At 35.6% G+C, this 25,278-nt stretch overlaps 1 protein-coding gene across 3 annotated transcripts in view; it reads right to left on the reverse strand.

Moving 5' to 3' along the window:
- SBF2 (SET binding factor 2) overlaps nucleotides 1–25,278 on the reverse strand; it is a 469,274-nt gene that overhangs the window by 211,151 nt on the left and 232,845 nt on the right. For all 3 annotated transcript variants that reach the window (XM_060105533.1, XM_060105532.1, XM_060105531.1), the window contains 2 exons: nucleotides 9,024–9,156; nucleotides 7,670–7,778 (listed from right to left, as the gene is read on the reverse strand). In XM_060105533.1, the coding sequence (XP_059961516.1) occupies nucleotides 7,670–7,778; nucleotides 9,024–9,156 (242 nt within the window). The remainder of the gene's footprint in view (nucleotides 1–7,669; nucleotides 7,779–9,023; nucleotides 9,157–25,278) is intronic.

Consider the following 25,278-nt stretch of genomic DNA (forward strand, 5'->3'; position numbering starts at 1 on the left):
AATTCTGTGTAAAACAGGAAGGGGCCGTCCTGAAGGATATTATTTATGAAAAGAACTTGCTGCGTGCCTTCACCAGAGGCAATAGAGTCTGCAGTTGAACCACAATAAATGGGGATAATTTTGCATGGCAAAAAAATAAATAAAATAAAATAACATGTAAAAATGTAATAGAGAAACTAGCCAAAATTTTTGAAGTTATTATGTTGATAATAGGATTAAAATTAATTCTAATTTATTCAATAAAAAATTAAGAAATTTACTTTTATCAGCACTTCGTTTGTCTAACTTCCAGAGACAGTTTATATTCAGTGGGAAAAAATTACCTACAAACCAGATAGATGAGTGTGTTTCTAATTAGTACTAATGAGGTTTTACTTAATGATTACTGATTTACACAGATTTTTATATGGTGATATGAAAGTTAAATAGGAACTAGATATCAATATATAAGGTTAGAAAGAATGATTAATATATGAATAAGGGTCCTGTTTATAACTGCAATGTAGAATGGTGTTTTGTCAGTTTACATAACACCTATGATTTGATTACAACTGTAATTACGTAAAAGTACCTACAGAGCTTACCTCTTTGCTGGCATTTAAAACTAAAACAAAATTAGAATTACAACTTTTCAGGATTTGTGGATCACAGATGTCATATAGCCCAACCTTTCAGTGAAGCATTTTTCTTAAACTCCCTGAAAAGTGTCACGCAACCTGTTCCTTGCACTCTACTTACACTACCTGAGAGTATACTCCTCACATAAGGAAACCAAGTCTCATCACTGGGCAGCTCTATTTAGCTGAAAACTCTTATACTGAGGAGAAATTTGTTTTCATATCCACTATACCCACTGATTCTATTTCAGTCTCTAACCTTTTTTTCTATGACAGCTACTTAAATATTTATCTTTAGCTATCAAATAACATTAGGTTATTACCTGAGAAAATTTCCTTAGGGCCTCACAAAATAGTTTCCAAACTCTTGACATCCTAGATGTCCTTCTCTGAAGCCCATTACTTTGTTACAGTCCCTCTTAAAGTGCAGTACAGAGAAATAAACCTGTTATTTCAGAGCTGGCTGAATACAGAGCATTACTTTCTCTCTCTGGTATTTTATTCATATGGCATTGAGAACAGAATAATATGGTGGAGCTCATACTGAACTTGTATTCCACTAAAACCCTTCACTCTTTTGCAAATGCTTTCTGTATTTTAGTTACCAGCCAATCAGCATTAACACAGGCCTCATTTCGAAATATGAATAAATTAAAGCACTCATAACAAAAGTATAAATTAATGGATAATTTTACCTTCCTTTCTCATATATAGGATGAAGATTACAGAAAGATAAACTTAACATGCAAAAAGAGGGGAGTTTTAAAACATTAATGAATTCATTTTATAAGTCTTCTGTACTTTCTATAAGGAAAAATGTATACATTAAATAAATCTAACGTATTTAGATTTTTGAATGATGCTTTTCTTCCAGCCAATCTTTTCTATTGGTAATGCAACAGATCCGAATATAGTAATTAGTTGAAATGTTACAGGACTCAAAAAAATATGATAAATCTCTGACTGCAATAACCAGCAATTTAAAGGTGAATACTGGAGACCTTCAAGATGGCAGAGGAGAAAGATGTGGAGATCACGTTCCTCCCCACAAATACATCAGAAATACGTGTGGAACAACTCCTACAGAACCACTACTAAATGCTGGCAGAAGACCTCAGACTTCCCAAAAGACATATATACATTTTTTCCTTTTTCTCTTTTTGTGAGTGTGTATGTGTATGAGTCTTTGTGAGATTTTGTCTGTAGAGCTTTGCTTTTACCATTTGGCCTAGGGTTCTGTCTCTCCGTTTTTTCTTTTTATTTTTTTGCATAGTTTTTAGCACTTGCTATCATTGGTGGATTTGTTTTTTGGTTTGGTTGCTCTCTTCTTTCTTCTGTTCTTGTTTTTTTCTTCTTTTTATTACTTTTTAATTTTTTTAATTTTTAAATTTTTTATTTTAATAACTTTATTGTATTTTATTTCATTTATTATTATTTTTCTTTATTTCTTTTTTTCTCCCTTTCTTTCTGAGCCGTGTGGCTGACAGGGTCTTGGTGCTCCGGCCAGGTGTCAGGCTGGTGCCTCTGATGAGGGAGAGCTGAGTTCAGGACATTGGTCCACCAGAGACCTCCCGGCTCCACGTAATATAAATGGTGAAAGCTCTCCCAGAGATCTCCATCTCAATGCTAAGACCCACCTCCACTCAACAACCAGTAAGCTACAGTGCTGGACCCCCTATGCCAAGCAACTAGCAAGACAGGAACACAACCCCACCCATTAGCAGAGAGGCTGCCTAAAATCATAATAAGGTCACATACATCCCAAAACACACAACCGGACGTGGTCCTGACCACCAGAAAGACAAGATCCAGCCTCATCCACCAGAACACAGGCACCAGTCCCCTCCACCAGGAAGCCTCCACAAACCACTGAAAAAACCTTAGCCACTGGCGGCAGACACCAAAAACAACGGGAACTACGAACCTGCAGCCTGCGAAAAGGAGACCCCAAACACAGTAAGTTAAGCAAAGTGAGAAGACAGAGAAACACACAGCAGATGAAGGAGCAAGGTAAAAACCCACCAGACCAAACAAATGAAGAGGAAATAGGCAGTCTACCTGAAAAAGAATTCAGAGTAATGATAGTAAAGATAATCCAAAATCTTGGAAATAGAAAGGAGAAAATACAAGAAATACAAGAAGCGTTTAACAAGGACCTAGAGGAACTAAAGAGCAAACAAACAATGATGAACAACACAATAAATGAAATCAAAAATTCTCTAGAAGGAATCAATAGCAGAATAACTGAGGCAGAAGAATGGATAAGTGACCTGGAAGATAAAACAGTGGAAATGACTACCACAGAGCAGAATAAATAAAAAAGAATGAAAAGAATTCAGGACAGCCTCAGAGACCTCTGGGACAACATTAAAACGCACCAACATTCGAATTGCAGGGGTGCCAGAAGAATCAAGTCCAGGAAGCATAGAGAGTCCCATGCAGGATAAATCCAAGGAGAAACACGCCAAGACACATATTAATCAAACTATCAAAAATTAAATACAAAGAAAAAATATTAAAAGCAGCAATAGAAAAACAACAAATAACATACAAGGGAATCCCCATAAGGTTAACAGCTGATCTTTCAGGAGAAACTTTGCAGGCCAGAAGGGAGTGGCAGGACATATTTAAAGTGATGAAAGGGAAAAACCTACAACCAAGATTACTCTACCCAGCAAGGATCACATTCAGATTCGATGGAGAAATTAAAACCCTTACAGATAAGCAAAAGCTAAGAGAATTCAGCACCACCAAACCAGCTTTACAGCAAATGCTAAAGGAAATTCTCTAGGCAGGAAACACAACAGAAGGAAAAGACCTACAATAACAAACCCAAAACAATTAAGAAAATGGGAATAGGAACATACATATCGATAATTACCTTAAAGTAAATGGATTAAATGCTCCAACCAAGAGACATAGACTGGCTGAATGGATAGAAAAACAAGACCCATATATATGCTGTCCACAAGAGATCCATTTCAGACCTAGGGGCACATACAAACTGAAAGTGAGGGGATGGAAAAAGATATTCCATGCAAATGGAAACCAAAAGGAAGCTGGAGTAGCAATTCTCATATCAGACAAATTAGACTTTAAAATAAAGACTATTACAAGAGGCAGAGAAGGACACTACATAATGATCAAGGGATCAATTCAAGAAGAAGATACTACAATTGTAAATATTTATGTACCCAACATAGGAGCACCTCAATACATAAGGCAAATGTTAAAGCCATAAAAGAGGAAATTGACATTAACACAATCATAGTAGGGGACTTTAACACCCCGCTTTCACCAATGGACAGATCATTCAAAATGAAAATAAATAAGGAAACACAAGCTTTAAATGATACATTAAACAAGATGGACTTAACTGATATTTATAGGACATTCTATCCAGAAACAACAGAATACACTTTCTTCTCAAGTGCTCACGGAAACTTCTCCAGGATAGATCATATCTTGGGTCACAAATCAAGGCTTGGTAAATTTAAGAAAACTGAAATCGTATCAAATATCATTTCAGACAACAACGCTATGAGACTAGATATCAATTACAGGAAAAAAACTGTAAAAAAAACCACATACATGGAGGCTAAACAATACACTACTAAATAACCAAGAGGTCACGGAAGAAATCAAAGAGGAAATCAAAAAATATCTAGAAACAAATGACAATGAAAACACAACCCAAAACCTATGCGATGAAGCAAAAGCAGATCTAAGAGGGGAGTTTATAGCAATACAATCCTACCTCAAGAAATAAGAAAAATTTCAAATAAACAACCTAATCTTACACCTAAAGCAATTAGAGAAAGAAGAACAAACAAAACCCAATATTAGCAGAAGGAAAGAAATCATACAGATCAGATCAGAAATAAATGAAAAAGAAATGAAGAAAACAAGAGCAAAGATCAATATAACTAAAAGCTGGTTCTTTGAGAAGATAAACAAAATTGATAAACCAGTAGCCAGACTCATCAAGAAAAAAAGAGAAGACTCAAACCAACAGAACTAGAAATGAAAAAGGAGAACTAATACCTGACACTGCAGAAATACAGAGGATCATGAGAGATTACTATAAGCAATTATATGCCAATACAATAGACAACCTGGAAGAAATGGACAAATTCTTAGAAATGCACAACCTTCCGAGGCTCAACCAGGAAGAAATAGAAAACATAAACAGACCAATCACAAGCACTGAAATTGAGACTGTGATTAAAAATTTTCCAACAAACAAAAGCCCAGGACCAGATGGCTTCACAGGCGAATTCTATCAAACATTTAGAGAAGAGCTAACACCTATCCTTCTCAAACTCTTCCAAAATATTGCAGAGGAAGGAACACTCCCAAACTCATTCTATAAGGCCACCGTCACCCTGATACCACAACCAGACAAAGATGTCACAAAGAAAGAAAACTACAGGCCAATATCACTGATGAACACAGATGGAAAAATCCTCAACAAAATACTAGCAAACAGAATCCAACAGCACATTAAAAGGATCGTACACCATCATCAAGTGGGGTTTAGCCCAGGAATGCAAGGATTTTGCAATATATGCAAATCAATCAATGTGATAAACCAAATAAACAAATTGAAGGAGAAAAACCATATGATCATCTCAATAGATGCAGAAAAAGCTTTTGACAAAATTCAACACCGATTTATGATAAAAACCCACCAGAAAGTAGGCACAGAGGGAACTTACCTCAATATAATAAAGGCCATATATGACAAACCCACAGCCAACATCGTTCTCAATGGTGAAAAACTGAAACCATTTCCTCTAAGATCAGGAACAAAACAAGGTTGTCCACTCTCACCACTATTAGTCAACATAGTTTTGGAAGTTTTAGCCACAGCAATCAGAGAAGTAAAAGAAAGAAAAGGAATCCAAATCGGAAAATAAAAAGTAAAGCTCTCACTGTTTGCAGATGACACGATACTATACATAGAGTATCCTAAAGATGCCACCAGAAAACTACTAGAGCTAATCAATGAATTTGGTAAAGTAGCAGGATACAAAATTAATGCACAGAAATCTCTTGCATTCCTATACACTAATGATGAAAAATCTGAAAGAGAAATTAAGGAAACACTCCCATTTACCACTGCAAAAAAAAGAATAACATACCTAGGAATAAACCTACCTAAGGAGACAAAAGACCTATATGCAGAAAACTATAAGACACTGATGAAAGAAATTAAAGATGATACCAACAGATGGAGAGATATACCATGTTCTTGGATTGGAAGAATCAACATTGTGAAAATGACCATACTACCCAAAGCGATCTACAGATTCAATGCAATCCCTATCTAACAACCAATGGCATTTTTCACAGAACTAGAACAAAACATTTCACAAATTGAATACAAACACAAAAGACCCCAAATAGCCAAAGCAATCTTGAGAAAGAAAAACGGAGCTAGAGGAATCAGACTCCCTGACTTCAGACTACACTACAAAGCTATAGTAATCAAGATAGATGGTGCTGGCACAAAACCAGAAATATAGATCAATGGAACAGGATAGAAAGCCCAGAGATAAACCCAGGCACATATGGTCTACCTTATCTTTGATAAAGGAGGCAAGATATACAATGCAGAAAAGACAGCCTCTTCAATAAGTGGTGCTGGGAAAACTGGACAGCTACATGTTAAAGGATGAAATTAGAACACTCCCTAACACCATACACAAAAATAAAATCAAAATGGTTTAAAGACGTAAATGTAAGGCCAGACACTATCAAACTCTTAGAGGAAAACATAGGCAGAACATTCTATGACATAAATCACAGCAAGATCCTTTTTGACCCATCTCCTAGAGAAATGGAAATAAAAACAAAAATAAACAAATGGGACCTAATGAAACTTCAAAGCTTTTGCCCAGCAAAGGAAACCATAAACAAGACGAAAAGACAACCCTCAGAATGGGAGAAAATATTTGCAAATGAAGCAACTGACAAAGGATTAATCTCCAAAATTTACAAGCAGCTCAATACCAAAAAAACAAGGAACCCAATCCAAAACTGGGCAGAAGACCTAAACAGACATTTCCCCAAAGAAAATATACAGATTGCCAACAAACACATGAAAGAATGCTTAACATCACTAATCATTAGAGAAATGCAAATCAAAACTACAATGAGGTATAACCTCACACCAGTCAGAATGGCCATCAACAAAAAATCTACAAACAGTATATTGTGGAGAGGGTGTGGAGAAAAGGGAACTCTCTTGCATGGCTGGTGGGAATGTAAATTGATACAGCCACTATGGAGAACAGTATGGAGGTTCCTTACAAAACTAAAAACAGAAGTACCATATGACCCAGCAATCCCACTCCTGGGCATATACCCTGAGAAAACCATAATTCAAAAAGAGTCATGTACCACAGTGTTCACTGCAGCTCTATTTACAATAGCCAGGACATGGAAGCAACGTAAGTGTCCAATGACAGATGAATGGATAAAGAAGATGTGGCACATATATACCATGGAATATTACTCAGCCATAAAAAGAAACGAAATTGAGTTATTGGTAGTGAGGTGAATGGATCTAGAGTCTGTCATACAGAGTGAAGTAAGTCAGAAACAGCAAAACAAATGCCCTATGCTAACGCATATATATGGAATCTAAAAAATAAATAAATAAATAATGGTTCTGAAGAACCTAGGGCCAGGACAGAAATAAAGATGCAGACGTAGAGAATGGATGTGAGGACGTGGGGAGGGTGAAGGGTAAGCTGGGACAAAGTGAGAGAATGGCATGGGCATATATACACTACCAAATGTAAAACAGACAGCTAGTTGGAAGCAGCTGCATAGCACAGGGAGATCAGCTCGGTGCTTTTTGACAACCTAGACGGGTGGGATAGGGAGGGTGGGAGGGAGACGCAAGAGGGAGGAGATATGGGGATATATGTATAGCTGATTCACTTTGTTATAAAGCAGAAACTAACACACCACTGTAATGCAATTATACTCCAATAAATATGTTAAAAAAATAAAATAAAATAAAAATAAAGATGAATACTTACAAGCTCATGAACATCAGTTTTAAAGACAGAATGTACTCCAATAATGAAAGGTGTTGGGGAACTCAGAACTTCCAGTAGCTGAGCCGGGAGAATAGGAATATAAGGATAACTGGAAATAATAAAAATATACATGAGATATATTTGTTCTTCGGTCATATAACATACCTTTCTTTCATTTTTATGCTGTGTGAATTTTAGATTACCTATGTTTAGAAATTATCAATAATATTCTCAGGGTTGTTAATATTAAATTCTTAGAGAAAAATGATTTCAAAAAAATCTTCATGTGAAAGATATGATCCAATATAACAAGATATAAAGTAAACAAGGGCAGCTTCTTTATCCCTTACCCCTAGGCAAGCAGTCTCTTTAGGTTGTTCAAACTTGCTTGAAATAATTTTTCCTTACACAGCAATCTGACATCAGGTGGTAATACTGACTCCCTGATCGGTCTGTTCCCTCAATATTGATGATGGTTTATTTGTCTATATAAAACAATCATTCAAATTCCATTTTCTATACTTGATTTTTGTATTCAATAAGAATGGCAAGGTACAAAAACAAAGGTTTAGTATGCTCTCTTATCCAGGAGTTAAGAAAAGCACATAGGTTAAAAAAATTTTTTAATAAAATCTGTAGACTGTCTAAATTTTTTCTAGTTTGTATAAACTTAAGTTTCCTAGATATTGTGATTACCAAATGGATAAAAAGAGTATTAAAATATTCTACTTACAGCACTCTCAGTCATCACTTGTTTAGATTGTTTTATTTTTTACTTTTTATTATGAAAAATTAACGTCCCTCTCCCCCCCTCAAAATAGAGAGAAAAAAGGAAAATAAAGCCCCATGTATCTAATTCAGTTTTGACAATCACCAATGCATGGCCACATACATATTTCTACCCATTTTTGTTCTCTTCCCTACCATATTATTTGAAGCAAATCCCAGACATATCATTTATACATACTTTAGTATATATCTAAAAAAGGGCTCTTTAAAAAATAAAACCATAATACACTATAACCCTTCAAATTAATAATAATTCCTTAATAGTAAATAATCAGTACTATCTTAAGACTTTTATCTCCTACTATATTCAAAGGGAATTAAATGTTGCTGACAATACTATTCAAATTAATTATTTTTTCATGAAATAAATCACCACTCAATAACAGACAACTTGGAAAAGTTCCAAATTCCAGGCTAATTCCTATCAGAATAATGACTCCTATAACAATGTAACTTTGTAACATATGCCCTTGTCGTTCAAAACTGTCGTGCTATGATGTTTTGACTGATCGATAAGTAATGCATGATTTGGGAATAAATAAAGATACCAAATAAAAACTCTCACCTATATTTAAGAGGAAACATTAATGATTCCAGGGCTCTACAAGCATCACTAAGTCTCTGGAAACTTGCAGAATGGAAGAGAACCTTATTTTCTGTGAGGACTGCACAGAAGAGGCTGAGGACATTCTGAATTCCTGAAAACACAAAGAGCAAATGCTTACCAAATGCATGCATTTATTTTACATGTGCTGCCAACAAAGACTTAGAATGACATGGAATGAAAAAGCCAATATTTTAAAAACCTCTGAAGAAAAATATTTGGTTGAACTATAAATTCCATAGAGCCTAAGGGTATTTCTTTCCCAAACTTTCAGTTTTGTTTGTCTAATCAGTGTAACACTCATTGAATATATTAGTTGTTTGGAAATACACTATTACGTTCTTTTCAACTTAATCTCCAAGGTCTGTACTTAAATTTCTGTTTTAGATGCTTGGCATTGTTCTAATAACATTTTTCCCTTTTAAAGTCCATTTGTCTGATGTTAACATAACCATACCAGTTTTGTTATTGAAATTTTCCTGGTGTATCTTTTTCCACCTTTTTACATCAACCTTTCTTTACTTCTTGGAAATAGCACATTGTTGACAACTTTAAAAATCCCCACTAAAATCAACAAGGAAAAAGCAACGTAAGAGAATAATATGAATTTACAATTTACAAAAGAAGAAATCAAAATGATAAACATGAAAAGAAGCTCCAAAACTTCTAATAATCAGAAAAATTCAACCTAATAAATTAATGAGGTATGATATTAAACCTACTACAATAGCCAAAATCAAAGCCTAACAATTCTAAGTTTTTATGAGGATGGCAGGGAAAGGAACTATCATACATACCGCTGTGAGGAATATAAAGAAACTTAAGATGCATATACCTTACCACCTAGTTATTACAGTAATTTTAGTAATTCCATTATGAGTTATTTATCACAGAAATTCTCTCACATGTACTCAAGAAGATAAGGTACAAAAAGGTACGTTGTAGAAGTATTTAAACAATGAAAAAGGTGGGCACATCCTAAATGTAAGAATGAAGAATAAATTATAGTAAAATCATACTATAAATTAAACTTCCTCTGATTGAAGATGGCAAATGTTGACTGAAACAAAAAATGAAAAGCAATTATACTCCAATAAAGATGTTGAAAAAAAACAAAATTTATAAAATGAAATAATTATTAAAGAAATTTAAATACAATTTTCAAGTGATATGGCTTTTGGGGGTAGGTCTGTAACATTTATACTTGTGAATTTAAGATAGATTAAAACATCACTAAGACTTTTGGGATACCTTTACAGCAGTGAAAATAAGAGAGTTAGTGCTACATATATCAACATGAATAACTCTCCCAAATATAATATCGAATGAGGAAAGTAAGGCATAAAGTGATGCTATAGAATGACAGCATTTATATATTGTTTAAAACCATACAAAATGCTACTATATATTGTTCAGGTATATACAAACATACAGTCAAAATATAAAGATATATCTGGGACTAAAAAATACCAAATTCGGGATAGTATACATCTCTGGGATGAGAAGGCATACACAGGAAACTTCAACTATATCTATGATGCTACATTTGTTAAACTGGATCATAGATACATTAAACATTTTTTGGGGGGGGGAATAATTTAAAGCTTACAGAAAAGTTGCAAGAATAGTGCACAGAGCACCCATCTACCCTTCACAATGATTCACCTAATGGTAAAATTTTGCTCCATTTGCTTTAACATTTGTACTTATGTGCTAGCATGCCCTGACTCTTTCTACAAACACACACACATTTTTCTAAGCCATGTGAATGTACACATCACGACATTTACCCCTAAATACTTCAGTGTGTTTTTTGTAAGAATAAAGATAATGTCTTCCTAACCACAGTATGGTTATCATCCTCAGTAAATTAAACATGTTGCAATACTTGAAGTCTAATCTTACATTTGTATTCCAATTTTGTCCACTGACTCAATGTTATTCTTTGGAGCTTTTCCCCTACCATCATGATTCATTCTAAGCTCAATATTCCATTTAGCTGCCATGTTTCTTTATTCTCATTCAATATGGAGCATTTCCACAACCTTAAATTTTTCTTTTACTGAGATAAAGTTCACATAACATAAAATTAACCATTTCAAAGAGAACAATTTATTCATTTGCTCACTAAACTATCTTGCATCCCAGGAGTAAATCCTACTCAATCATGGTCTATGATCCTTTAACATGTTGTTGAATTTGGTTTGCCAATATTTTGTTGAAGATTTTTTCATCTAAGTTCATCAGGGATGTTGGCTTCTAGTTTCCTTTTCTTGTAGTGTCCAAGTCTGGCTTTGGTATCAGGGTAGTAATCCTGGTCTTTTAAAATGAGTTTGGAAGTGTTCCCACTTCCATTTTTTGGAAGAGTTTGTAATGGATAGGTATTAATTCTTGTTTCAATTTTTGGTTGGATTCACCAGTGAAGCCATGTGGTCCTGCACTTTCCTTTTGGGAATGTTTTTGATGACTGATTCAATCTCCTTAGTAATTGTTCTGTTCAGATTTTCTATTTATTATTTCGTTTTGGTAGGTTGTATGTTTCTAGGGATTTATTCATTCTTCTAGGTTACCTAACTGTTGGTATTTTCACAGTACTCACTATGATCCCTAGTGTTTCTGTGGTATCAGTTGTCATGTCCTCTCTTTCATACCTGATTTTACTTATTTGAGTATTTTCTCTTTTTTTCCCTAAGTCTAGCTAAAGGTTTGTCAATTCTACTTATCTTTTTTAAGAAACAGCTGTTAGTTTCATTGATCTTTTCTACTTTTTATTCTCTATTTCATTTATTTTTTGCTCTGATCTTTGTTATTTCCTTCCTTCTACTAACGTCAGGCTTCATTTGTTCTTTTTCTAATTCCTTGGAATGTAAAGTTAGGATATTTGAGATCTTTCTTTTTTCTTAATGTAGATATTTATCACCGTAAACTTCCCTCTTAGATCTGCATTTGCTGCATCCCGTAAGTTTTGGTGTTTGCTTTTCCATTTTCGTTTGTCTCATGATATTTGTGATGTTTTCACTGACTCACTGGTTGTTCAGGAGCATGTTGCTTCATCTCTATACATTTGTGAATTTACAAGTTTTCTTCTTGATACCGATTTCTAGTTTCACACCATCCTGGTTGAAAAGCACACTTGATATGATTTTAATCTTCATAAATTTATTAAGACTTGTTTTGTAGCCCAATATACAATTCATCCTGGAGAATGTTCAACGTGTGCTTGAGAAGAATGTGTATATTTTGTTGCTGTTGGATGGAAGGTTTTGTATATGTCTGTTAGGTCCATCTGCTATAACATGTTGTTTAAGTCCTTACTATTTGCCTTATTGATTTTCTGTTTGGATGACTTATCCATTTTGAATGTGGGGTACTGAATTCTTCTACTATTATTGTATTGCTGTCAACTTTTCCCTTCAGCTCTGTTAATATTTGCTTTATATACTTAAGTACTCTGATGTTGGGTACATAAATATTTACAGTTGTTATAACCTCTTGATGAATTGACTATTTTATCATTATATAATGACTGTCTCTTATTACAGTTTTTGGTTTAAAGTCTATTCTGTCTGATATCAATGTAGCTATCTGTGCTTTCCTTTGGCTTTTATTTGCATTATATATATATATATATATATATATATATATTTTGTGTGTGTGTGTGTGTGTGGTACACGGACCTCTCACTGGTGTGGCCTCTCCCTTTGCGGAGCACAGGCTCCGGACACGCAGGCTCAGCGGCCATGGCTCACGGGCCTAGCCGCTACGTGGCATGTGGGATCTTCCTGGACCAGGGCACGAACCTGTATCCCCTGCATCGGCAGGCGGACTCTCAACCACTGCGCCATCAGGGAAGCCCAGATATATTTTTATATAGCTTCACCTTCAGTGTATATGTATCATGAAAGCTGAAGTAAGTCTTTTTTCTTTTAGGCTCTGGTGAGGACAGCAGTCAGCACCTAGCTCTGTGTTAATTAGAAGCTGTACCCTGTAAAGTATGCAGTCAAACACCTTTTAGGGAAACACTGGGAGAAGAGTATTTTTGCCTGCTTCCTCTGCACTGAGCCTGGAGGGATAACCACAGTAAGTGCTCACACACCCATTAAGAACTGCTTCTTTGTGTTCTACAGTCCTATGGGACTTGTGAACACAAACTCTGTTGGCTTTCAGAGCTAGGAGTTTGAGGGAACCATTCCTCAGGTGGGAGCCTTAAAAGTTGATGTTCAAGATGTGTGGCCCCAACCCTTGGCTCTTCAGGCAAAAGCTGGGCGTTGGGGGTTCCCTCTCCATTATTTGGTGCTGTGCAAGGAGTGGGGTTTATGGCAGGAGTGTATCTCCATCATTCCTACCCATTTCAACGTGGGTATTTTCTTAGGAGCCCAAGGTACAGGAGTAACTTAACTAGTTTCTGGATTTCTCTCACAGGGAATTGCTCCATGTGTAGCTCTCTGTGAAACAGTGAAATTCAGGAGCCTCCTATGTTGCCATCTTGGTCCTGTGTCTCATCTAGCCCTCCTATGACTCTCTCATTACCAGGATTTTCCTGTTAAATTTCTAGCAGGTCTGCCACTAGCCCCAAATAGGATTATAACTTAGACAAGCAGAGTTAAGAGTTTTTTTCCCTTTCATTTCCTTCTGGATTCAATATTATTTTTCCTGACAATGATGCTGTGGGCTTAAGCTTTCCCCCCTTTTGGCAGCAAAGTTGCTGGTTTTATGGCCAGCCCTGCCCTAGCAAAACTATCATTTTCACTGATAGTACTGACATGTGGGAAAGATGGGAGTCACCCCAGGTAAGAATGCTGCAGGTTCCTACTATTCTTATCCAAAGGTCTAGCATGAATAAATGCTTCTGAGTTTGTTGTTTGCTTTTGGTCAATTTCCAGAGCACTGAAATAGTTGTACAATAACTGTACAACAATTTCTGTCTAGTTTCACACTGATTCTTTAGGGAGAGGATTAACTCTTCATACTGCCATAACCAGAATCATTATCCTTGGTGATGACAATTTTGTTCACCTAAACTTTAGTTTATTGCTATCTAACTTCTCTAATGTATACTTCGTATTTTTCCTTATAACTAATAAGCAATCTGTGTTCAGACACTTTAGACCATGCAAATATCTTGTTCCTCACCAAAATTTCTGCCTAGATTTAGCATCTATTGATAATTACTATGTGAATCAGTCTTTACTATGACAATCATAAAATGCTTTTCCAAATCCAGCACTTCCTCCACATTCACCAGTCAGCACTCAACATTCTGCAATAAGCAGAACCCTCATTTATTCCCCCACTAACCTGCTTATTTATATATCCATTATCAGTATGGACTCATGGATTTCTTTTTTTTTTTGGATTTCTACTTTTTTATTCCAACATTCTATAAGTCATTACTGCCCTTAATTATTTTTGTGCCAATTAAGTCCTAGATTTAGACAGTGGGCACCCTTTTAAACCTAGTTCTTGTGTCCCTGTGACATGAACTCATTTTTTTTTTCTTACTTTCTGGCTTGACAAAATAATCCAGGCTCATATTTTACCTACCCTGTCCCTGCTCTGAAGTCAGCCACTTCTCCAAGGAGGCTGGTTCCTTTTTGTGAGGAATGGCATTAAAGATCAAGGATACTGGGGTTTAGGGTAAATGTTAGATCATTTCTTCTAGGGTGTCTTTGTTTCTGGGCTACTTCTGCAGATACAGCAGATACATGCACATACATGAACACGTATACATGCATAAAGACAAACAGACACACACACATATATATGTATACACACATATACATATATTTGAGAAATCCTGAGTCCACATCATTACTTTCAATTCCAGTCTATTCTCATAGGGTCTCCCCACTGACTCCAATACATATTTGTATGTCCCTTCTTCCAGTGAGAACCCTGGATTCTAATAACATACACACATTTATTCATTTGCTAAATCTTATATTATATATAAACTGCATGATTTTTTCAGCCATTCTAACTCAAAAAAAATCACACCAACTAAAAAGGAGTTAACAATTCATTTGCAATTCTCTCCAAAACTGAGGTTATATAGTCAAATACTGTGTTTATAAGTTACTTTGATTAGTTTTTCCTCTTCAGTATGGTTATGTTATTCATATGAAAGAGAGTGGAGTTTGTTTCTGTATGCTTTCAGCTTTAATTTTTTTTATTTCTTCCCATCATGATTGATCTAATATTGTTTTCTGAAGACGTGAGACCTAAATAAGTTTTGAGAAGTCAAAACTACATAAGAAGGTCTACTCAGAGAAGTGTCACTCCTTCCTTGAATTAATAGTATTGTGCCAATATCAATTCCCTGGTTGTTATAATGTACTATGATTACATAAGACATTATTGTTGGGGGAAGGTAGGTGATGTATTCTTGAGAATTCTCTGTACCATTTTAGCAACTCCTTGTGAGTCAAAGCATTTAAAAATAAAAATTTATATTAAAAAAGTCTGCAGCTGTATTAATTTCCAATGGCTATTATAATAAATTACCACAAACTTAATGGCTTAAAACCACATGAATATATTATCTTAAAGTTCAGGAGGTCAGAAGCCCTACTCTTGGCTTTTCCAGCTTCCAGCACCTGCCCACATTCCTGAGCTCATGGCTCCCTTCTATCGTCAAAGCTGGTAAGGCCGGTTGAGTCTTTGTCCCTTGTGTGATGTCAGAGTACACCACTCTGACACTGACTCTTTTGCTTCCTTCTTCCATCTTTTAAGGACCTTTATGATCACACTGGGCCCACCTAAAGGAGCTGACACTCGAGTTGTATTTTGAAGGATAAGCAGAAGTTAGAGTTAGGGAGACAAGAGCAGTAAGGCTTTCAAAGTTGACAGAAGACCATGTGCAAAGAAACAGAGGACTGAGGAAGGAAAAGGTACTCAGAGAGACCTACAAGTAGTTTTGCCAAGGGTAGGTTCATGAAGAATTTGTATACCATAGTAAGGAGTCCAAGCTTTTTTCCTGAAGACTCTAGGGAAGAACTTTTCCCTTTCCACTCCCATGTGAACCTTCTGTAATCCCTCACAAAAAAGATAATCCATCAGAAAATAAAAGTCATAGCTGGCATCATGTAGTAGTAGATAAATTGTGAAGAAGGAAGGCATGCACTTTTAAGGGACTCTAACCTACTTATATCAGTAAAAACAATCAATTTGTGATATCAAGGGGTGAAATATTAGACTATATTTACTAATAGAGGATTTATGTCTCATGTATTAGAAATGAGTTGGGATAATATTCTAGTGCTTAAAGGGTAAGTTTCTCATTATCCAGAAAATTATTTAATGTAATATAGAATAAAATTTACCTGTGACTAACTGAAGGATTGCTTAAACTTTGTATTTTTAAATATAACATGCTTTCTTCAGCTTTAGATAATTAACAATCTCAAATATTTTAAGAAATTACATTAATGTTTTTATTCCTAACTAGCAACACTTGTTGCTGTGTTCACAGAGTTATTTAGAAATTCATTTTCTTTGAACTACTAGTCATAATCAGCTTTCTAAATAACCTTGAATTGTTTCCTAGTCTTTGGTAGCCAGCGTCCATCCAAAGCTACACAATAACAGTAGAGAAAACAATATGAAAAACAAACATTCCAGTGATAATTACTGCTGATTTCACTATAATGGTACATACACATCCTGTTGATTATTTAAATAGTAAAACATTCTGAAAAATTACTTCCTGATCTTAACTTTTCTTTAGGGGTTAAAGTTCTAAAATTCATAGCATCAAACATTAATGAACGTATTTGTTTCCCGTTTTGAAAAAACAACACCCAAAACTTTTCTCCAGAATCCTCCCCTTCTCTGAATAATAACGATATGTTACACAAATAGAACACTACGTCTCAGCTTTGAAATGGGCAAATTGAGGAACTGAAGGCCATGGTTTTCAAGACAGGCTATATTTCCAAAAGCCTTAAACAATTTACTATAATTCTGTCAATCCACAATGGAGAAAACTTAACAATGGCCATGGCTTAATACAAGTCATGAAAAAGGAGATTTCTCATTCATTCGGTTGTTATTTGTTGAGTAGCTACTATGCACAAGGTATCAGGAATACAATAATGAAGAAAAACAAAATCCCTACCCTCCCAGATTATCTAAAGCTTTATATAGTTTAGTTTTGTAACTACCACTGAGAAGCAATGTTTAATATTTGTTACAAATTCGGTATATTATTTCCAAATATATTATAAATGGAAATCTTCTAGGTAAAAAATAACTAAGAAATGTAACTGAACTGGGCAAGTATGCATCGGTATATTTTAGTGGTTATGAACATGGGCTTATTCCCTTGAATGTGACATGAATTAAGTACACTTTACATGCTTATAAGTAGAGTTTAGCAATCTGGTAATCTTTAAATACAAGAAGTCATTTAACAAATACTTATGACCACAAAGAATTCAAATCTACAACTGTATATCTATAGCCCAAGTAACAATCCACAGAAGACCAACTCAAGCAAAACTTTGTAAAAAGGTATAGCACATTTCCTTCCTTGTTGAACAACACAATTGGTTCTCTGGGTCAAGGGTAATCACATCAACCCCAAATGGTCCAGATTCTTAGTCTGTGCCTGTTCTGAATGACCAGGTTTTTATTTTTATTTTTTATTTTTTTATTTTATTTTATTTTTTTTTTTCTTTTTGCGGTATGCGGGCCTCTCACTGCTGTGGCCTCTCCCGTTGCGGAGCACAGGCTCCGGACGCGCAGGCCCAGCGGCCATGGATCACGGGCCCAGCCGCTCCGCGGCATATGGGATCCTCCCAGACCGGGGCACGAACCCGTATCCCCTGCATCGGCAGGCGGACTCTTAACCACTGCGCCACCAGGGAGGCCCGATGACCAGGTTTTTAAATCTACTTTAATGTTTCAATTTAAGAAGCAGGAAACAAAAGAGGCTTTAGGAGCAGAAGAGTAAACAAAGGGAAAGGATAATATAGAGTGAATAACTGGAGAATTAAAGCGAGGAACAAACAGGAAGCAAGTGCCTTGGCAGAAGGAATTCTTTTAATTAAAACTTTCTTGGGCTTCCCTGGTAGCGCAGTGGTTGAGAGTCCGCCTGCCGATGCAGGGGATGCGGGTTCGTGCCCCAGTCCGGGAAGATCCCACATGCCACGGAGCGGCTGGGCCCGTGAGCCATGGCTGCTGAGCCTGCGCGTCCGGAGCCTGTGCTCTGCAACGGGAGAGGCACAGCAGTGAGAGGCCCGCGTACTGAAAAAAAAAAAAAAAAAAAAAACTTTCTTCTCCCTTTCTTCCCTGCCTCTACTGTTAAACCTTTACCTAGCTGCTGAGATATATAAGAAACTGCTAAACTCTAGGGATAGATATTAAAAAAATTGAGGCAGGTTTGTAGGAGCTCGCGGCTCAGTGAAGATGGCAGGTTGGTAAAAAAATAATTAACACACAACAGAACAGCAACCTGTAAAAAATGCTACAGAGCACAGAAAAGAGGATAATTTATCTTGCCACCATTTGTAAGCTGCATACTTAATTGTTGGAATAACCATATTTTATAAGATTAATCTCTAAAGTGCTCAAAGAGGAACTTCCCTGGTAGTCCAGTGGTTAAGACTCAGTGCTTCCACTGCAGTGGGCCCACGCATTTGATCCCTGGTCGGGGAACTAAGATCCCACATGTTGCGCAGCGCGGGGCCAAAAACAGAGCAAAATGATATTTTACACAAGAGAACTTTGTGACAATGGTGGATAACAGTTAATAGCTATCTTGCCTCAGACATTTGCGTTCATTAAAGGATAACTCAATTCAAAGACAGGGGCAACTATTTAGTGGTAGCATTTAAATGCCATAAAAGGAAAATGGAGAAGATAGTTTTGAATCAGGATTCTTATGAACTGTCCTCAAATGATATATCATGTAGCAAGCACATACTTTATTTATGTGTAATTCTAGCAAGCATAGTACATTAGTCAACAAGCACTCCATTGGTCAATGACTGTCAGTCTTTGGTATTTTAAAAATGGTTTCCTTTATAAAACTAGCATAAATATTTAATGTTTAATTTTGAAAAGAAAGCAATCAATTTCCTGATAACATTCTGACTACTGCTGAATGCTCAAGCTTCATCAAACATCTTACTATTTCATGAAGGCCTGTCATGGCTCTCTACCATTGCTTATGTTCTTCTTTCTGCCTAGAATGTCCTTCTTCCACTTTTCTAGCTAGTAAGAGTTAGCTCTTAGTATCTCTATTATTGCACTAATTATACTGTACTGTAATTTTTAAAATGTATCTGTTTCTCCACTAGGCTAAAAGTATTATCTGGGATAAGGGCTGAGGTTGTATCCGTAGTGACTAGCATAGGACCTAGCACATGGTAATGGTTTTGTAAACATCTGATGAGAAAAATATACTCCTGCAGATCGGCATTATAGAAAGTTTATTCTTTGTGCTATTTATTACCAAAACGTAAATTGAACAGTCTTCCCTAGAAATTCTTAGGACTCTGTAATAAAGTAGACATGGTAAGAAGTTTCTTCAGAAAAGTGCTCCAGAACAGACCAGTGAGAAGATTTGTTTCAAATCCCCAAGACAAACAGTTGACATCTAAACTGTCAAAAAATGATGGACTTCCCTGGTGGTGCAGTGGCTAAGAATCCAGTTGCCAACACAGGGGATGCAGGTATGATCCCTGGTCCTGGAAGATCCCACATGCCGTGGAGCAACTAAGCCAGTGTGCCACAACTGCTGAGCCTGCGCTCTGGAGCCCGCGAGCCACAACTACTGAGCACACATGCCACAATTACTGAGCCCGTGCGCCGCAACAAGAAGCCCGTGCACCATAACGAAGAGTAGCCCCCACTCGCCGCAACTAGAGAAAGCACACGCGTGGCAACAAAGACCCAGCGCAGCCCTAAATAAATAAATAAAATTATAAACGGTCAAAAAGTGATTAATCATAAATATAGTTACAGTAAAACACTAAATTTCCTATTTCCTTCTTTCCTACCTAGAGCACAACATGCCATTTATAGTAACGGTCTAAACTCTTGTGCCCGCAAATTCTCCAACTACCTTTTTTTCTTTTTTTTAATTTTAAAAATTAATTAATTAATTAATTTTTGGTCACATTGGGTCTTTGTTGCTGCATGTGGGCTTTCTCTCTCTTTGTTGCTGCGTGTGAGCGGGGGCTACCCTTCATTGCGGTGCACAGGCTTCTCACTGCGGTGGCTTCTCTTGTTGCAGAGCGTGGGCTCTAGGTGCGCAGGCTTCAGTAGCTGTGGCACGCGGGCTCAGTAGCTGTGGCTCACGGGCTCCAGAGTGCAGGCTCAGTAGTTGTGATGCACAGGCTTAGTTGCTGCGCAGCATGTGGGATCTTCCCAGACCAGGGCTCGAACCCATGTCCCCTGCATTAGCAGGTGGATTCTTAACCACTGCGCCATCAGGGAAGTCCCTCCAACTACCTTTTAAACTGCATGTATTGAGAAAAAAAACGGCTACTTCATTTTTTTCCATTATAACTGAGAATAAGACTAAAACAATAATGCTACATGAATAATCTAGGAAAACTAATGAAAATAGTAATATGATCCAAGACACTAGATTTTGATCATTTAAGGAAAAAGAACAAAAATCATTCTACAACTGATGCACTAATCATGTGGTTCATAAGTTTACCAATCAACATATTCTTCTTAAAGGTGTTACCTTTAAAGAGAACCATTTTCCACAACCTAAGCCTTCATTCTTTCCTCTGACATCTTTCTTCTTTCTATTTCAGGAACATAAATTATTTTTGATACTCTTATAAAAGTTAATGTCACTTTAAGAATAATTATATAGCATTACAAACAGAAGCTATTCCAGAGGAAGACAAAAGAGAGAATGCCAGAAGTTTTCCATTAAAATATTTAAAAGCAGAAATAACTTTCTAAATAGCAAGTTATGGTTACAATCAACATTTTAAGGATATTTATGTAAAAAGGAAAAATTATGTTTATAAGATAAACTGAAGAAAACTCTAGCTATTTTAGTAATTTTTTAAAAATCTATATTTAGTATTAGATATAATATACAGAAATATTGACTCAATAATTGCTAATGAAAAACTGACCAAATATGGGTGAGCAAAAAGGAAGTATGCATATAAAAAAGTTTATACCAAGATGGAATCATGAGGAAATAAAAATCTTGATCAGACCAATAATGAATAAGGAGATTGAAATGGTAATCAAAACCTCCCAACAAAGAAAAGTTCTGGACCAGATGGTTTCACTGGTGAATTCCACCAAACACTTAGAGAAGAATTAATACCAATTCTTCTCAAACTCTTCCAAAAAACTGAAGAGGAAGGAACATTCCCTAAGGCCAGAATTACCCTAATAACAAAGCCAGATAAGGACTCTGTAAGAAAAGAAAACTGCAGGCCAATATTACTGATTAACACAGACATGAAAATTCTCAATAAAATACCAGCAAAATAAATTCAACAGCACATTAAAAGGATCATATACAATGGTCAACTGGAATTTACTCCCAGAATGTAAGGAAAGTTCAACATATACAAATCCATCAATGTGATATACCACAGTAATGAAATTAAAGATTAAAAAAATCCTATGATTATCTCAACAGATGCAGAAAAAACATCTGATTGAACATTCTTTCATGATAAAAACTCTCAACAAATTGGGTATAGAAAAAACATACTCCAACATAATAAATGCCACATATGACAAGCCCAGAGCTCACATCTTATTGAATATTTAACAGTGAAAGTATGAAAGCTTTCCTGCTAAGATCAGGAACAGGACAAGGCTGCCCATTCCTCTTCAACATAGTACCGGAAGTCCTAGCCAGAGCAATTAGGGAAGAAAACAAAATAGAAAGCATCCAAATCCGAATGGAAGAAGTAAAACTGTCTCCATTTGCAGATGATATGATCTTATATATAGAAAATTCTAAAGACTCCACCAAAGAGTTGTTAGAACTAATAAACAAATTCAGTAAAGTTACAGGATATAAAATCAACATACAAAAATGGGTTGCATTTCTATATACTAACAATGAACTATCTGAAAAAGAACTAAAATAATCCCATTTACAGTAGCATCAAAATGAATAAAGTACTTAGGAATAAATTTAACCAAGGAGGTAAAAGATCTGTACATTGAAAACTATGACACTTTGATGAAAGAAACTGAAGAAGACACAAATAAATTGAAATATATCCCATATTCATAAATCAGAAGTATTAACATTGTTGAAATATCCATATTACCTCAAACCACCTATGGATTCAATGCAATCAAAATAATTACATTTTTCATAGACATAGAAAAAAAATCAATCCTAAAATTCATATAAGTCCCTAGAAAGCCAAAGGGATCCTGAGAAAGAAGAACAGAGCTACAGGTTTCACAATTGCTGATTTTAAACTATATTACAAGGCTACAATAATCAAAAAGTGTAGTATTGGCATAAAAACAGACACATAGATCAATGGAATAGAATTGAGAGTGTAGAAAGAAGCTCACACGTATGCAGTCAACTAATATTTGACAAAGAAGCCAAAAATATTCAATGAGGAAAGGACAGTCTCTTCAACAAGTGATGCTGGAAAAATTGGATATTCGTGCACAAAAGAATGAAATTGGACCCCTATCTCACACCACTCACAAAAAATAACACGAAGTGTATTAAATAATAAATAAAAGAACCAAAACTATAAAACTACTAAAGGAAACAGGGAAAAATCTTCTTGATATTGGTCTTGGCAATGATTTTTTGGATGTGACACCCAAAGCTCAAGCAGCAAAAGCAAAAATAAACAAGTGCGACTACATCAACTAAAAAGTTTCTGAACAGCAAAGGAAACTATCAGCAAAACGAAAAGGCAGTCTACAGAATAGGAGAAATTACAGGCAAACCATCTATTTGATAAGATATTAGTAACTAAAATATATCAGGAACTCATACAACTCAATAGCAAAAAGAAAAAAAAAGATTAAAAAATGGGCAAAGGACTCGAATAGATGTTTTTCCAAAGAAGATATACAAATGCCAACAGGCACATGAAAAGATGCTCAACTTCACTAATCATCAAGGAAATGTAAATCAAAACCACAATGAGATACCATCTTACAACAGTTAGAATGATTATTATCAAAAGAGAAGAGGGAATTCTTCTACACTGTTGGTGGGAATGTAAATTGGTCCAGCTACTAGGTTAAACAGTATGAAGCTTCCTCAAGAAATGAAAAATAGAACTACAATATGATCCAGCAATTCCACTTCTGGGTATATATCCAAAGGGAATGAAATCAGTATCTCAAAGAGGTATCTACACTCATGTGTTCATTGTAGCATTATTCACAATAGCCAGGACATGGAAACAACCTAAGTGTCCATCAACAGATGAATGGAAAAAGAAAATATACATATACTACATTGGAATATTATTCAACCATAAAAAGGAAGGAAACCCTGTCTTTCATGACAACATGGACAGATCCTGAAGTTACTATGCTAAGTGAAATAAGTCAGATAGAGAAAGCCAAATACTCTATATTCTCATTTATATATGGAATCTAAAAAAACTGAACTCATAGAAATAAAGAGTAGAATGGTGGTTGCCAGGGGCTAAGGGGTGGGGGAAGTGGGAAGATATTGGTCAAAGGGTACAAATTCCAGGTATAAGATGAATAAATTCTGAGAATCTAATGTACAGCATGGTGACTATAATTAACAATACTGTATTACATACTTGAAAACAGTGAAAAGAGTAGATGCTAAATGTTAACAGCACACACACAAATGATAGTTATGTGAGGGGATGGAGGTGTTAACTAATCTTATTGTGGTAATTATTTTTCAGTATGTACAAGCATCAAATCACCACATTGTAAACCTTAAACTTATATATATGTCAATAAAATATCAATAAACACAGATGTTACATGCCTAATGTTGTTTTACTATGGAAACAAAGTGACAATAGCTAAAGGCCCAAGATCATTTTAGTCTGTGACTTTAAAAATGTCTAATAAATAGTATACTATAAAAATTAGGGAATAAGTATTCTAAAACTAGTGTATTTATAGTTAAAAACCAAATTATAGGTGAATATATATGACAAAAGATGTCATGAGAATTTCACAAAATTATTTGGGTCAAGGAAGGATACCTGAGCTATGGATTAGATTAAGAAATCAGAGGGGCTATAGCAACCAGTTCTTGTGAATATAATCTTATTAATGTAAAAAAATTACAATTTTCCACACAAAACACAAGTCTTCAGGTAAACAAAAACAATTCACATAGACTACAAAAAGATACAAACAAATAAATAAAATAGGTGTTAAGTTGGAGATGAAGATGGTTAACAGAAAATTTTAAGGAATGAGGCGGGTAATGGCAGCAGTCCACATGATTACTCCAGGCAAACACAGAGACCTCTGAAACTGTGAAAAACAAATTCATTATCATAACAATCCTTGGAGAGAAGAACCAAGGAAATGCTATAATTACATTTAGACTTTTTACAGGAAAACTAGTCAAGGCTACAAAAGAATCCTAGAGTCTTATCTGCTTCCTGTCTGTGCTTTGTAAAATCTACCACCACTACCCCACCCCCAACCCAGGTAGTGAACTCTGATAATGGTCTAATACTGACCTTCAACAACAGTCCAACCAAAATGACTGGTGATAAGAGCATGCCTTTAGCAGAATTATCAGTACCACATGCTCTGAGAACTACAACTCTGCATACAGTGCTCTTTTAGAAGCATCTTTCTTTCTCCTTTCCCTTCTTATCTTTTCCTTATTCTTTCCCTGGAAAAGTAAATTTTGAATATGTAAGCAAAAGATAACTAAGCTCAAAATACTAGAGAGTAAAATAATGAAATTTGATATTCAAATGGCTAATCATCATGTTCTGGTGCACTTCATCCATACACAGAACTCTCCTAGGAGATATGACTGCCATTTTCTTCATGGCTAGTGTATTAATTTATTCAAGAAAAACTGATGCCCTTCTGTGCCCGAGGCACTATGCCAGATATACAGAATGCAAAGAATAATAAGACAAGGCAGTTCTTGAAGCTCCCAGTCAAGTCAGGGAAAACTCCCTATTAATAAATAAGGAAAAAGCACAGAGTAGAACTTCCATACTCTCCCTTGAAGACATTTAGGAATCAATATATCAGTCCTGTACTGCCTATC

The sequence above is a fragment of the Mesoplodon densirostris genome, chromosome 7, assembly GCF_025265405.1.
Source record: "Mesoplodon densirostris isolate mMesDen1 chromosome 7, mMesDen1 primary haplotype, whole genome shotgun sequence".
Classification (NCBI taxonomy): domain Eukaryota; kingdom Metazoa; phylum Chordata; class Mammalia; order Artiodactyla; family Ziphiidae; genus Mesoplodon; species Mesoplodon densirostris.